A 15,010-nucleotide genomic window follows, 5' to 3' on the forward strand; every position below is an offset into this window, starting at 1 on the left:
TTTTGGAGCTTAAAAAAGTCGGATCACCATCCACTTGCATTTTAAAGGCCTACTGAGCTAAGATATTTTTCTATTTATCTTCAAATGTGTTCAACAAATGATGAGAGAATTTTCATTTTCACAGCTTCAGCTGCAGAATAGATGGGATGGAAAAAAGAGAACCACGGCAAACTCTGAAAATATACTGTCAAGTGAAATGTACCTCAATTCAATAGAGTTATTATACTGTGCAAAACCTTCTTAAAAGCACTTAAAGAAATAAATCAACTACATATGTGTGATTTGTGTGAGAAAAAAAAGAGAGAAAAAAGAATTTAATCAGAATACATGACTACTTTTGAATGGCCATCGATGGAGAAATATGTTTTGCCAGCTTAATGGTCTCCCTCCAACAGATTTGGCCTATTTCCTCTTTTGACACCAGTTCATTCATCCTCCAGTCACAAATTAACATAATATTAACATAATTAACATGCTTGTGTCACTGCTAACCAGAGGGCTGTTTGCTTATTCAAGGTCTTTAAACACTGTTCACATGTCTCCCCTAGTATGTTTGACATTTTAAAGTGCTGAGCGTGTAGCTCACAGGACAGGTAGAGATGCTAACAGTCAGTAACTATTCAACATCAGGGGTGGTTCATGGGTTAATGAATATTTCTGGCTTAGCCCAGACCTCCATGGATACATATGGGGACATCATTTGATAAAATATTCATCGGGTGTTTCCAAGTTAGTTTAGATGATAGCAGGCTCTAAACAGGCTAAAATATGTGTTAATAAGAATAAATCAGTTGCTAGATTTGACAAAGTTTGCAAGGTTCATGGCATTGGTTCTTGATAAAAGAGTTTTGCAAACATCCTGGCTCGACTTAAATGGACAGTTCACCCAAAAATGAACATTTTCATTTTGGGTGAACTATTCCTTTAAGGCCTGACACATTTCAGAATGCAACGATGTGTGAAATCGAGCTTGCACTGCAAGATGCGTCTGCATTCACGTACTTACGTGTGCACTATAGTGTTTCAACCTATTTCTGGTATTACTATTTGTTTTTAAGGTTATATATCAAAATATTTGGTACTTACAGCATCTGGATAGATCAACTCAACATTTCCAATATCTCACAAAGACAGGTATTTTGACTGTTCACACACAGTCGCAAGCGCTCCTCTTGCATGTGTGCACTCATGCCAACAAGACAGTCATGGGTACTGAATTAATTAGATTATTGCTATTATCAATATTGTACTGTATACTAACTTATATGCATATTACCTAATATTCAAATATATTCATATTTAGAAAATTTGATACTGAAGCACTGGTACTATTGATATCACTACAAGATGATAAAAACATTCGGGGGTTAAGCGCTGGTAGCCCCATCCTAGCACTGCCCATGTTCAACATGCTAGCAAAAGGTATGGGACACTTGGAGATAATTAATATTTTACAATTACACTCATATACTGCACTACATTTAAATGATTAGAAAAGAGAAGGAAACTGTGAAACTGTGAAAATTCGGTGTGATTTTCACAGAATGTTCCTTCAAATGCATGTGCGGATAAAGGACGAGTAGTAGCTTAGCCACCGTGGCTATGTTCAGATTAGCACACTTCCATATTACTTGTTCTATTTGTGCAGTTTGCAATATATATAATATGTGCAGCATGTGAATTTAAAATGCAAAATAACTGTTTTTATCCTATATGATTACTGGACAACTCACCATGCAATGTAGTGAGGTCATGTGACAGCAATGTAGCATGCTACAGTTTAAAATGTTTATCGTTCCAAAATGCATACTGTTTCACATACTATTTTCCAAAAATGGTAGGCAGTACTGCACAGTATACAGTAAGCTAGTACACTACTGTAGTATTCCACACAGTGTATAGTGAGTGATGGATACAGGTGCAGTTTTAGATTAAAAAGGACCCTTTTGATGTTCAATCACGTCATAATTTTTTTTAGAAGACCAAAATGTATTCGTATATATAAATATATAATGTATGTATACGCGCGCGTGCGCGCGCACGCACACACACACACACACACACACACACACATGTTGGTGCTGCTATCATTATGAGGACTCTCCATAGACATAATGATTTTTATACTGTATGAACTATAGATTCTATCCCCTAACCCTAACCCTACCCCTAAACCTAACCCTCATAAAAAACGTTCTGCATTTTTACATTTTCCAAAAAACAAACAAACCATCATTTAGTATGTTTTTTAAGCGATTTGAATTATGGGGACACTAGAAATGTCCTCATAAACCACATTTATAGCATAATACCCTTATAATTACCAGTTTGTAACCTAAAAACATGTCCTCGTAAACCACACACACACACACACACACACACACACACACGCACACACATATATTTATCCTGTGATGTGCAGTGATTTATTTCAAGGAAAATATTATCTGATTTCAATAAAACAAAGCCATGGATTGTGATTCTAAGTAGTCTGGTAGGTGTAAAATCCGTGCTCTGCTATTGTTTGTGTTATTTATAAATCTGTGCGTAAATATGAGAACGTGCAAATGAGAATGTGTTACGGACAGTATAACTGTGTGAGAGAGTATATATTTGTTTCTAATTTTGCTCATACTTTTAAAGCTTGCATCAAACACACAGGAAATGTATTTGCTGTCAAGGGAACATCTTTATATCCTGTTTTTGCTGCGTTAAAAGACTAAGCGCTTTTAAGTGTTTTAAAGTGCTTTATTCCAGTGTCTTTTGAAGGGAGAGGAGTACCCTTCAAATGGATAATTACACCTTCATCTTCATCTCTACTCGTGAAACACGCCTGTCAGTGGAAATCACAACTGAAAACAACATGAAAAAAGGGAATCAAAGTTCAGTGTTTGTGTGTGTCAGTCAGACTCCAGTAAACTCAAGCCAAAACAGTTATTTTTTATTCATTAGATAAATTAGGTTGAGTGCCTCATTCTGGGAAGTTCCGGATGATTCTGTGCCTCCAACGAAAACCATAATTTTCTCTGTTTCCTCTTCCTTTTAGTGATTACCGCATCATCTCCAGTACTATGAGGAACAGAATTTTACTCTCAGAACTCTGTACAGTTATGTTCAGAATTGAGTTATTTTCTCCTTTTTAAGGTTCTAATGATCTACAGTATTGTTAAGTAACATGAGCATCTCATCTTTACTGATTTCAGAGGTTTTCTTATTCACAACGTATTCATTTCTTATTAATTCTTTCTTATGTTCTTTTTCAGATCCTACATATACCGGAAATTCACAGCATATTGAAAATCTAGTTTCACAACCCATCCAATAATTGCAATAAAATGACATCATCATCATCTTATGTCATCATCACTACATCATTGCAAGAATGGCTAACAGACAGGGCCGATGGGGCCCTGTGGCCTTTGTTTGTCAGGGCCCTTCATGTGAAATAATCAATGAAATTAGAAATGTTATGGCCCCTTTTTAGCACTAAAAGTGACTTCTGAACACCTTAGTGCAGCATTGATGTTGTATACTAGTTATGGTACATTTACAATGTATTACTTTGTCAATGTATTGCACAATTGGTGTGTCCATTTTTATAATCGCAACTGTGCGACTTCCTTGCTATTGCGACTGTTTCTCATAGTTGTGATGTCATTTCTCATTCCTTAGACATTACATCTTGCGATTGCGACCATTTCTCATGTTTGTGATGTCATTTCTGGTAGACATTACGTCTCACGATTACAACTACTTCTCATGTTTGTGACGTAATTTCTCGTTATTTAGACATTACATCTTGCTATTGTGACTAATATTTCTAATGTCATTTTTGTTCTTTTGACATTACCTCTCGCTATTGTAACTATTTATCATGGTTTTTATGTTATTTCTTATCATTTAGACATTACATCTCGCGATTGCAACTATTTCTCACGTTTGTAACGTAATTTCTCATTATTTAGACATTACATCTCACAATTGTTACTACTCATGTTTGTGATGTCATTACATGTTATTTATACATTACATCTCACAATTGCAACTATTTTTATTTGTGATGTCATTTCTCGTTATTTAGGTGATACATCTCGCAATTGCAACTACTCATATTTAAGATGTAATTCCTCATTATTTAGACATTATATCTCACAATTGCGAGTACTTTAATTTGTGATGTCTTTTCTTGTTATTTAGTCATTAAATATTGCAGTTGCAACATGAGGGGGGCTGCAAAGATGCTGGTTTTGTTTGCTTTACTGCAGGTAAATAAAATAATTTTAAATTAGCTCAGCATGTCCACACAATGTTTAAATAGCAAAAATAAACATGGCACAATTTTTGGTAAAAAAAATCTCCATAGATTGTTTAATACAACATACCATATTTTTAACAATTCAACATCAATAAAATTTCGTTATTAAAAAAAAGAAGAAAAAAACAAACATATTACCTTTATTGCACAGAACAGTTTAAACATTTGTCATACTAGATTTTTTTTTTCACCTCAGATCTTTTATAAATTTTTTTTCATCAGTATAAATAATATTATGGACCACATGAATACACATTATCATCCTGGGTTGAATGTCAGAGAGGGCAGCGGTCAGATAAAGATTTATTAGACGTAATGGGATGGAAACAGCAGGTAGAACACAGAGGCAGAGGATCAGAGAGATTCAGGAGTCTATGTGCGAGTGTGTGTGTCACAGATTAACTAAAGTGGATCAGTAAGGGTTAAACCATCTGTGCAATTCTACCATCTGTGGCTTCAGTCAGCAGTACAAATCACTTAGCGAGGTGAAACCCATCCACACTACAGCAAAATCAAGTGCACTAATACAGCTCTACAGAAATCAACTGGCCTGCATGCCCCAGATTAACCACACACTAAACAGAGAGCTGGACTTCCCTGAACTGTTGCAGCATTTTTGTATGCGGTATTTCAGTGCAAAAACCTGTATTTTATTTACTAACCACCAGCAATCCAGTTTATTTTAAATTCCTTTCTATGAAAATTAGGCTCATTATAGATTTATGCACATTATTTACAAAACTTAGCGATATTTGCCTGACACAATCAGCATTGCGCTATTACAAACATACCAAATCAGCACTGCTTGCCTCCTTAGATGTGCTGGATAACTTTGAACTGACGTGCTAACGTCTGAGACAATTTCTGCAGTGGTATCAATTGAGGATAATTTTGGGCTTTCGAACACATCTTTTTATGAAATGACTGATTCTGTCACAAACTCACATAATCTCAAACACAGCTAGACAGTCTCAATGTTGTATTCGGGGGAATAAAACTTGTTGATTCAAAGCTTTGACAGAGGATATTAGTGTGTTACATAAGAATCTGACATTGTGTTGTGGTAAATGGGTTAAAATATGCCAGGCACAACAGATATGCTCATTGCAGCCTACATAAAATCAAAGCTATACACACACACACAAAAAAATATCACATAATTGCCGCTGATTTCACTTGCCTTGCCATTAATCCAACACCAAACAACTTGTACCTGTTCATCTAGGTGTCACTACAAAGCTTCAATGTTCCTTTAATGACAACTCCTCAACTTACTCAACAAATACATCTAAATAATACTAAAACAGAAATCCCAAAGCAAAGTGAAAAGATACAGCAGAGTACATGTACAAAGAAAGAAATGTTCCATTAAAGTTGCCCTATAAACTTTTCTGTAACTATATGGCAGGAATTGTAACCAACAGAATCTATTATATTCCACATTGTGCAGTTTAACATAATATAGAAGAAGATACTGGGCAAATTCAGCTGTTAGTTTTGTTAATGTGCTTTTCACCCCTGATTTTTCCATGTTTTTCTTTCATAAAACTATTTGCTTTAGTAAAAATCAAACAAATGGGTTAAACGAAATAAATGAACAAACAAACTAAGAGGATGCGAGGCAGCAGGGATACAGATGCTCTGCCTTTGCATTCTGGAGGTCGACACAAAACATTTTGGAGGTTCTGTTTGTTTTTTCACATTTTTGCCCATAAAAATCCACAGAAACTTAAGTACTTTAAAACAAAATCCTTTGGTCCCCGTAGGCGGAGTTTAAGCGGCCATCACAGAGGAGTACGCATGAGGGTACATTTTTCCCCTCTCTCGTGTTCAATATTAAACAAAAGCACAAGCCCTTGTGCTGCACATCAGTCTTTTGATTTGAGAGAGGGAAAATACGCCTCCTCTATGGGGAGCTCTCTCCAGAGCCAGAGGTTCTTCAGGCAGGGATTCTTTTGTTTCTGTCTTTATAAGTCTGTTTTTGAAAGGGTCCTTTGAGCTCCCTGACTGGATTATATCATTTTCATGTTAAATTTCCGAGGGGCATCGGCACCACTGCTGCTCATCCCAGCGTCCGATTTGCGTGGGACGTACTCTATCTCAATATTGTGTTTGCTGTTGCCTTTGCCTCTACTCCAGAGGAAGAGCAGAACCAGGCAGAACAGAACCACACCCAAGAAGGAAATGAAACCCATGGTGGTGGCGATGATTAGCGTCTTTATATCAAATGGAAACGGGACTGTTGCTCTCGTTCCGTTGGATCCATTATCGTTTGGTTGGTTGGAGATGAATGCCAAAGTTTTGTTGGGTTGATTGGGCCAATCTGGGGAGTAGCTGTGGACGTGAAGGTGGGCCAATGCGGTATCGTTTCCACCAGCGTTACTAGCAATGCACACATATGTTCCATTGTCCTGAATCTGAGCGTAGCGTACCTCCAGAGTTCCGTCGGGGAAAACGGTAAGCCGTCCAATTGTTTTGGTGGTGATGAACTGTTTCTGCGGGGATAGCCACATGATGACGGGCATTGGGTCTCCATCTGCTTGGCACACGAAGTGGACAGTGGTGCCTTCGTCGACGAATTTCTGCTGCGGCTTCCGTTCTCGGATCCTTGACTTGCGACATGTGAAGTAGTTGGGTTGAAGGACATCAGGGAAATCTTTAAACTCTTTACCCTGAACGAACTCGGGTGAAGAGCAGGTGGGCTGCTGGCGGTTGAAGTTGAGTCGCCAGCGACGTCGGAAGACCCAAAGCAGACGGCAGTCGCACGCCAGTGGGTTATCATGCAACGCAAGGGTCTCCAGGTTTCCCACCGAATGGAATACAGACTCTTCCAGGGTGGTCAGGGCATTGCTGGACAAATTCAGGATTTTCAGATAGTTGAGTCCTCTGAAAGAGTACGGCTCGATCATTGTCAGTCGACCACCCACCAGGTGGAACTCCTGCAACCTAAGCAGATCATGAAGCCTGTTGCCTTCGATCATCTGGATGGGGTTGTAAGACATGTTGAGGAACCGAAGATAAACCAGGTGTCGCAAAGCCAAGTACGGAATTGACGTCAGGTTTGCGTTGGTAATCGTTAGAGATGTGAGGTTCAATCCATACAAGCAGTTGGTGGTCATTGTATCCAGGTAGGGCCAGTTGCCGATCTCTAAAACTTTGAGACGGTAGAGTCGCTTGAAACTGTAGTCTCTGATGCTGTTGACGTTGAGGTTTCGTAAACGCAGAGTAACCAAGCTGTGCAGGTGCGTGAAGGCCTCTGTCGGGACAGAGGTCAGGTTGCACTTTTCCAGTGTGAGATCCTCCAAGCTGCTGAGGCCATGAAATGCTCGGTGGGATATAAAGACAAGGTCGTTATCCCCCACCTCCAGTGAGCGCAGGTTATAGAGGTCCTGGAACATGTAGTCCAGCAGAATTACGATCTTATTTTCACTGATGTCCAACTTTGTGAGGTTACTGAGGCCTGTGAACACACCCAACTGGATGAGCTTCAACTTGTTGCTGCGAAGTCCCAGAGTCCGTAGGCCATAGAGGTTGTTAAATGCTCCAGGCTCAATAGCGGAAATCGTGTTTTCATTGAGCTCCAGTTCTTCAAGGTTTGGAAAGGCAGAGAACTCATCAGGGTTGATGGTTTTGATTCGATTCTTGCTGAGGTCCAAATGTCGCGTTTCTGAAGGGATTCCCTCTGGAATGGAGATCAGCTTCTTGCGATGGCACATGACAGAGCGCTCCTGAGGGTTACATTCACAGCGCGATGGGCAGCCTGTGGTGGAGCCAGACAGCACTGTGCCCAGCATTAAGATCAGAATGGGCTGCCAGCATGCCACCAGGAAGCTGTGCCCACTCACTTCCCCAGCTACCATCCTACCGGTTACCTGCATAGAAAGAGGGAGAGAAAGAGGAATATTATATTATACACTTATAATATTCAAGGCATCCAAATCAATAAAAAATTAAACTGTACAGTATTGACTAAAGCTTCCAGTTTGTAATTTTCTTTGGTGGGTGAAATAGGTGAGTGAAATGTGGTTCTAAAATACAGTGGCAAATTCTCAGGGCCAGCAGAGAAGGCTAACATGCCAAATAAATAAATATTTTTCATCCTTTCATTCTCAATCACCTGTTTGCCTATGTATTTTTAATCACTTTCCACTCTTAATCTACAAACAAATAGAGAAAAATGAAAAGTTTATCCAGTCAGAATTTATTCCTTGATGCTTACAAGTGAAGTGTGAAAACTGTTTCACAAATCAAATGCCCGAAGCAGCGTGCGAGTTTGAGCTCCACCCCTTCAGGCCTTCAGAATTTCTTCAGAATCCCTCAACAGTGCAAATTAATGGGCAACTAAAGTCAGACTGTCAGATTCATCAGCCAATCAGATTGATTTATTTGTTCTTGGTGGGTGTGATCTTTAGGATATGTCCTGGTCAAGGCCTTCTAGCTGGCCTTGAGTGATGCAATCACGCTTTAAGTGATGTAATTTGAAAGCGAAGGGTGCGAGATCTTGCTGACAAGTCGACTGTCATTACTACAGCTATCGCCATTGAGAAAGAGATCCTTATGGATTTACAAACCTGAGATGTTCTGCATGACCGTGTGATTGCTTAATTTATTAAACAGGAAAGGAGGACTGATTTTCACTTCAAGCAAATTGGTAAGTGCTTTTTGCATTGTTATAGCAACATCAGGAGTTTTGTAAGTGTAAATTAGGCTGCTTGAGCATTCAATGTCAGATCAAGTTTTGAAAGTAGTGCTGCGTTCCATTCAACACGGAAGGTTGGATTTTACTACTTCCTCCTAGGAAAAGTGCAATGGAATGCATCTTGAAGTCAGAATTACAACTTGTAAGCTCGTGCAGAAATTCTCAAATCAAGATGCAGGGGCATGATGTCACACAAACATGCCGACACTCAGGGAGATATACAAAGTAAGTGATAAACATTCACTTTATTAAGTAATATCGATAAATGAGTTCGTTTCCACATTACATGATATTAAAGCTCGTTTAACAAACGCCTGCAGAAACAGGTGTTTAAAACATCCAACTTGCATGGAACGCAGCATAATCGTGTATCCTGACGAAACGAAATTTATTGCAAGCAACATTTAAATCGCAAATATTATTAGATAGATTTTTCCAGTATTATAGACCACCTTGGTAGACTCATATGAAACATTATGATTTTTGAATGTCTGTTCGGGAGACGTTCATTTCACAAAACAGTCATGCTGCAGTTAAAATTAGGCTTGCTTGAGCATTAAGTGTTGTTTCAAGTTCTGGCTTTCGTGCGTGGATGTGTTTTTAAAATGTCAATTGGTATTACTAGTCAGCTGCGACATAATGTATGATGCCCAAAGGCATAAGGTGTCTTATTCATTGTGAAACTGTGTTTTCTTAATGGCATGAATAACACTGAAGGCCTAGACTTTTAATGCACGGTCCGCCACTGCTAAAATATGAGTTCAGCAATGTTTTATTGTCTCTCCCACATTCAAATGCATTAAATTGTAAGGATAATGATTAAACTGTAAAAAGAATGATTGATATGTAATCTTTAAAGCCCATCCTAAAACAAATGTAATGTACAAAGTATAAGACTCTGTACATCAATCATTTCTTTAAATGACTTTGCAATGTAAGAATCATAACAAAGTACAGTAAATATTTTAATATGGCACTATATGCATTATATGATTATATAGCAGGCTTCACTCAAACAAAAATGCAACACTCAATTCTATACAATATGTAACGGGGGTCTTTGCTTTGTCTCTCTATCCACTCAAAAAGGTTGCAGACCACATGCATTTGAGGTTCATAAAACTATTGCAGTCACAAAGATTGTTGGATTATTCTGACCTCTATGAAGATAAAAAGCGCCAATGGCATCTACTTGCATAACATTGTGAACTGGCACTTTTAGGTTTATTCTCCTTTGCTTTGAAAAGGAGTGCATTTTCAAAGGCTTTTAACACACAATAGAAATTGTGCACAGAGCGCTGGGACTTCACTTGGAATCCATTGCGAGGGTTACATCTCCATTATAAGATATTCATGAATCGACTAAACCTCTGGTGCACCTAAACAGCTGAGCGGTGAGTTAGAAGGCACATTCTGTGTCCCAACCAGCCTTTTCACTCTCAGATCCTGTGAGTATTCACAGTTGCATGTCTGGATCCCATTTTAAATGACGGCACAGAAGTGTACGTGTGAATTTATCTTCAATATTCAGGGAGAAATCCAGTTCACAGAAAGTCAGCAGGTGTGTACGTAAACCAGCATCTGCTATCTGCATAAACACCGCAGAGAGTGGTGCTTTAAGACAGATCTGAAACTCTCCCTTCCCCCCCTCTGTGTTTGTATGTCTCTGATGAATTACAAATAAACTAAAAGGCATGCTGACCATTTAAACGTGAATCTCACCCTTAATACATGTCCAGGTCACATTTCATGGCAAAATTAAAAGAAGAAGAATATAAGAAAAATTAATTGTTTTTTTTTTTTTCTTTGTTTTTTGGACCATTTAGAATTTTTGCATTGTGACATTATTTTCATGACAATTCATCATTTTAAATGACTTTTACATTATGTTTTTTTTAAACTAAAATCAACCTAAATAAAAGGCAATACAACTAATCATAATTCATAACCACCTACACAGCGCATAAATCCTTTTATTAAACATCAATGCATGTTCATTTCCTATTTGTATTACACAACATCCCTGTCGCATGATCATAAAACAGATATACAACTTGCATTAAGAAGTCTGATGCTAGTGATGATTGCTTTTGCCCTGCAATAAATATTACATTAGTAAATATTACACCTCCTGATACTTATATCACAATGACCCCCCGCAAGCGAAACTTTTTAGTTCAAAGACCTTGTAAAGCTTTTGTGATCCTTAAAATGGTTCTTAGGGGAATTGAAAATCTTGCAGCACAAGACCATTAAAAAGAGTCATTGGAGTGCAGGAGAAATCACACACACACACACAAACACACAGTATATATGTCTCCCAAATGAGCTTGTGTGTGTTAAAGGAAGCTAAAAGCTGAAAAGATCTTGTTAGCAAATTCCTAAGTGCAAATTAAAATCTTGTCTTATCAGTTTGCATGCCTAATCAACACTGTAACACAAAATACTATAAGTAATTTATAAGAAATATGTAGAGGAAGAACCTCACAAACATTTCAGATTTTCACATGTGAAAAGCATTTCAGATCTTTTTTTTTTTCTTTTTTTTTAATCTTAAACAGTGCATTCAATGTATTTCTATATTTTATATGTAATTTAATTATATAGTTAAAGGAATAGTTCACCCAAAAATGAAAATTTGCTGATAATTTACTCACCCTCAGGCCACCCAAGATGTATCTGAGTTTCTTTCTTCATCAAAACAGAATTTAAGACTTTTAGGATTTCATTTCAGGCCTCCTCCTCTAAACAATGCAAGTGAATGTCCTCCATTTTTTTTGACGGTCCAAAATGCATATTTAGGGTGCATCAAAATAATCCACAAGACTCCAGTCGACAAATAAAGTTCTTCTGAACCCAAACGATTGATTATTTTGAGAATCAATACAATACATATATACTTTTTAACTACAAATGTTTGTTTCCGTACATCTCTGTGACGTGCGCTCATGAGAGGAATGACGTAAGCTCGTTGGTAAGGTCACGCGTCACGTGGAGGAGGAGTCAGGAAGCGCGTCATTGCTTACATTGTTTTTTTATTTTATTATTATTTGGAATTTTTTTTTTTTTTTTTTATATTGTTTTTAAATTGTTTTGGACTGTTTTGGTTTGTGAACAGCACAAGTTTCCCTTGTAAACAATGACCACTGAAAAAATGGATCACTCACCCAGCACCCCCTGGGATTCAAACGCGCTTCCTGACTCCTCCACGTGACGCGTGACCTTACCAACGAGAAAAAGGGGGAAAATCCCCAAAAAAAAACAATCCACACAACTCCAGTTGAAAAATAAAGTTCTTCTGAACCCAAACGATTGATTATTTTGAGAATCAATACAATACAAAATAACCAATCGTTTGGGTTCAGAAGAACTTTATTTTTCAACTGGAGTTGTGTGGATTTTTTATTTTATTTTTCGGGATTTTCCCCCTTTTTCTCCCAATTTGGAATGCCCAATTCCCAATGCGCTCTAAGTCCTGGTGGTCACATAGTGATTCGCCTCAGTCTGGGTGGCGGAGGACGAATCCCAGTTGCCTCCACATCTGAGACAGTCAACCCGCGCATCTTATCACGTGGCTTGTTGAGCGTGTTGCCACGGAGACATAGCGCGTGTGGAGGCTTCACCCCATCCACCGCGGCATCCACGCTCAATTCACCATGCGCCCCACCGAGAAGAAACCACATTATAGCGACCACGAGGAGGTTACCCCATGTGACTCTACCCTCCCTAGCAACCGGGCCAATTTGGTTGCTTAGGAGACCTGGCTGGATCACTCACCCAGCACCCCCTGGGATTCAAACTAGCGAACTCCAGGGGTGGTAGCCAGCATATTTTACCACTGAGCTACCCAGGCCCCCTGAGTCATGTGGATTATTTTGATGCACCCTAAATATGTATTTTGGACCATCCAAAAAAAATAGGACATTCACTTGCATTGTTTAGAGGAGGAGACCTGAAATGAAATCCTAAAAGTCTTAAATTCTGTTTTGATGAAGAAAGACACTCAGATACATCTTGGGTGGCCTGAGGGTGAGTAAATTACCAGCAAATTTTCATTTTTGGGTGAACTATTCCTTTAATTGAACAATTAATCTAAATTGCGATTGTGGCTGCCGCGATTTACAAGTTTTCGATTAAAATGTAAATTACAGCATTCCATTTAGCTCTATTTGCATCAGAATTTACCAACAACATTTTTTGTAGCCGCTGAGCATTCTAACCAGTTCTCTGGGTCAAAAATGGTCTTCGAATTGGCATTGCTAATGCTATGCTCTATCCGTTGAGCTACAGGAACTCTGAATACACATTACATGCTTATTTTTAATTTGTTTATTTGCAATGAATAATCTGCAGTGGTCCCACTGTGAGCCCCAACTGTTCTTCGGGATCAATAATGAAGCAACAGAAGAAACAGAATTTGAGAGTATTCAGCATGCGGTCCATCACGTTAAACCATTAGTACTGCAGAGGGAAGGCTGGATTCTGTTCAGTGCAAATGAAGCAGCCTACTGCCTAAACATGAGAACATATGTAAATGTTCCTCACATGAAACTGACATGAAAGAACTCTCACTGCTATCAGGTCATCAGGCTAGCAACAAGGTGTAAGAAATATTGCAAATTATCTGTCTTTGGAAGTCTTATCAAATAGCATTAAGTATTATTTCATGCAGAACAAGAGAAAGAAAACCAGAACTGAAGATAATCCAAATAAAAGCTTTTCTCAAATTATATAATGCCCTCCAAAATATACTCCTGTTGTCGGGGTCAATGACCTTCAGTCTTCCTTTAAAGTAACAGAGCAGTTTACACCTTTTACACCTGGTATTAAGATACTTCTTGGGTGATCCGATCACATGTGGTCAGGTGAGACAAATCACCGTTTACACCCGGTCGTTTAAATGTGCCACCTGTGACCGCTTACGATCAGATTTGGAGGGGAGGGTCTCTGTTTCATGACGACATACATCAATCACTATGTCAGTGTGTTACTGCATGATAATAAACTACAAAAAAAGTCAGAAAAGACAAAGAACATGCGAAAAAATGGCGCACTATTTCTCCCTGATGCAGCTAAAATTTAATCTAAGCACAAACGCAACATTTAGAGCAAAATTGTCCATTATTTTAATAAATTACCTATATTAAGCTGAGCTGCAGATGTTCATGCTTCTCATAAGTGTTCGTGCATGTTGATTTCAGACACACTGAAGAAGATCTGTGAAGTTCTCATACTTATGTACATATCTGCTTTTTAAATTTTTCCGATTGGACCGTTATTTCCTTTTACACCGCTTGTAACCGGCAAAGTTCTAACTCTTGTTTTAACACAGCGGTTGATTGACAGGTGAAGGGTAGCATTTTGCTGCTGCCGGGATGCATTCAGGACGTGCATTAGCATTTACACCTCAAATGTGATGCGGTAACACGCTTTATTGCAGCCTGATCTCACAGTGAAATCGGAAAGAGTAGACTGACTTTTCTTTCGTCAAAATCGGTATACATTGACCAAAATCTCGAAACACTGCCCCCAGTGGCCAAAGCGGTAAGTGTTGTAGGGCATATGGGTACGTATGAGCTCCATTTATGTCCAGGAGAGGTCGCCAAATGCTAGTAGTGAAGCATGTTGTTTTCAGCTTTACAGGACGTTATAAAATGAAGAGAAAAGCATATATTTATAGATTCTAGCCCCCAACCCAAACCCAAACCCAAAACTTACCTTAACCATTAGTGGAGTAAAAAAGTAATGTAAGAGGGAAAAGTAAAACCTCCAAATCATGCTTGTCATTGATTATTCAAACATGGTTACTGCCTGGCTTTGAACCCCAGTCTCCCATACAGCTGATGCAATGCACTGCCAGTCACACCAGGTGGAACAGTAAACACGTTGCAAACATGTCTGGTAAGAATGCTGCATGTCAGCGCATCGGCGTACAGTAGCCAATCCTAGGGTACCAAAACTGTTGGAAACATCATGCCGACTTCACGTGTGATCAT

At 38.6% G+C, this 15,010-nt stretch overlaps 1 protein-coding gene across 2 annotated transcripts in view; it reads right to left on the reverse strand.

The window, feature by feature from the left end:
* Positions 1-4,360: 4,360 nt before the first annotated feature.
* LOC127437375 (leucine-rich repeat and immunoglobulin-like domain-containing nogo receptor-interacting protein 1) overlaps positions 4,361-15,010 on the reverse strand; it is a 105,704-nt gene continuing 95,054 nt past the window's right edge. For both annotated transcript variants that reach the window (XM_051692199.1, XM_051692200.1), the window contains one exon: positions 4,361-8,187. In XM_051692199.1, coding sequence (XP_051548159.1) covers positions 6,328-8,187 — 1,860 coding nt within the window. In that variant the 3' untranslated portion in view covers positions 4,361-6,327. The remainder of the gene's footprint in view (positions 8,188-15,010) is intronic.

This window comes from Myxocyprinus asiaticus, chromosome 48 (assembly GCF_019703515.2).
Source record: "Myxocyprinus asiaticus isolate MX2 ecotype Aquarium Trade chromosome 48, UBuf_Myxa_2, whole genome shotgun sequence".
Taxonomy (NCBI): Eukaryota; Metazoa; Chordata; class Actinopteri; order Cypriniformes; family Catostomidae; genus Myxocyprinus; species Myxocyprinus asiaticus.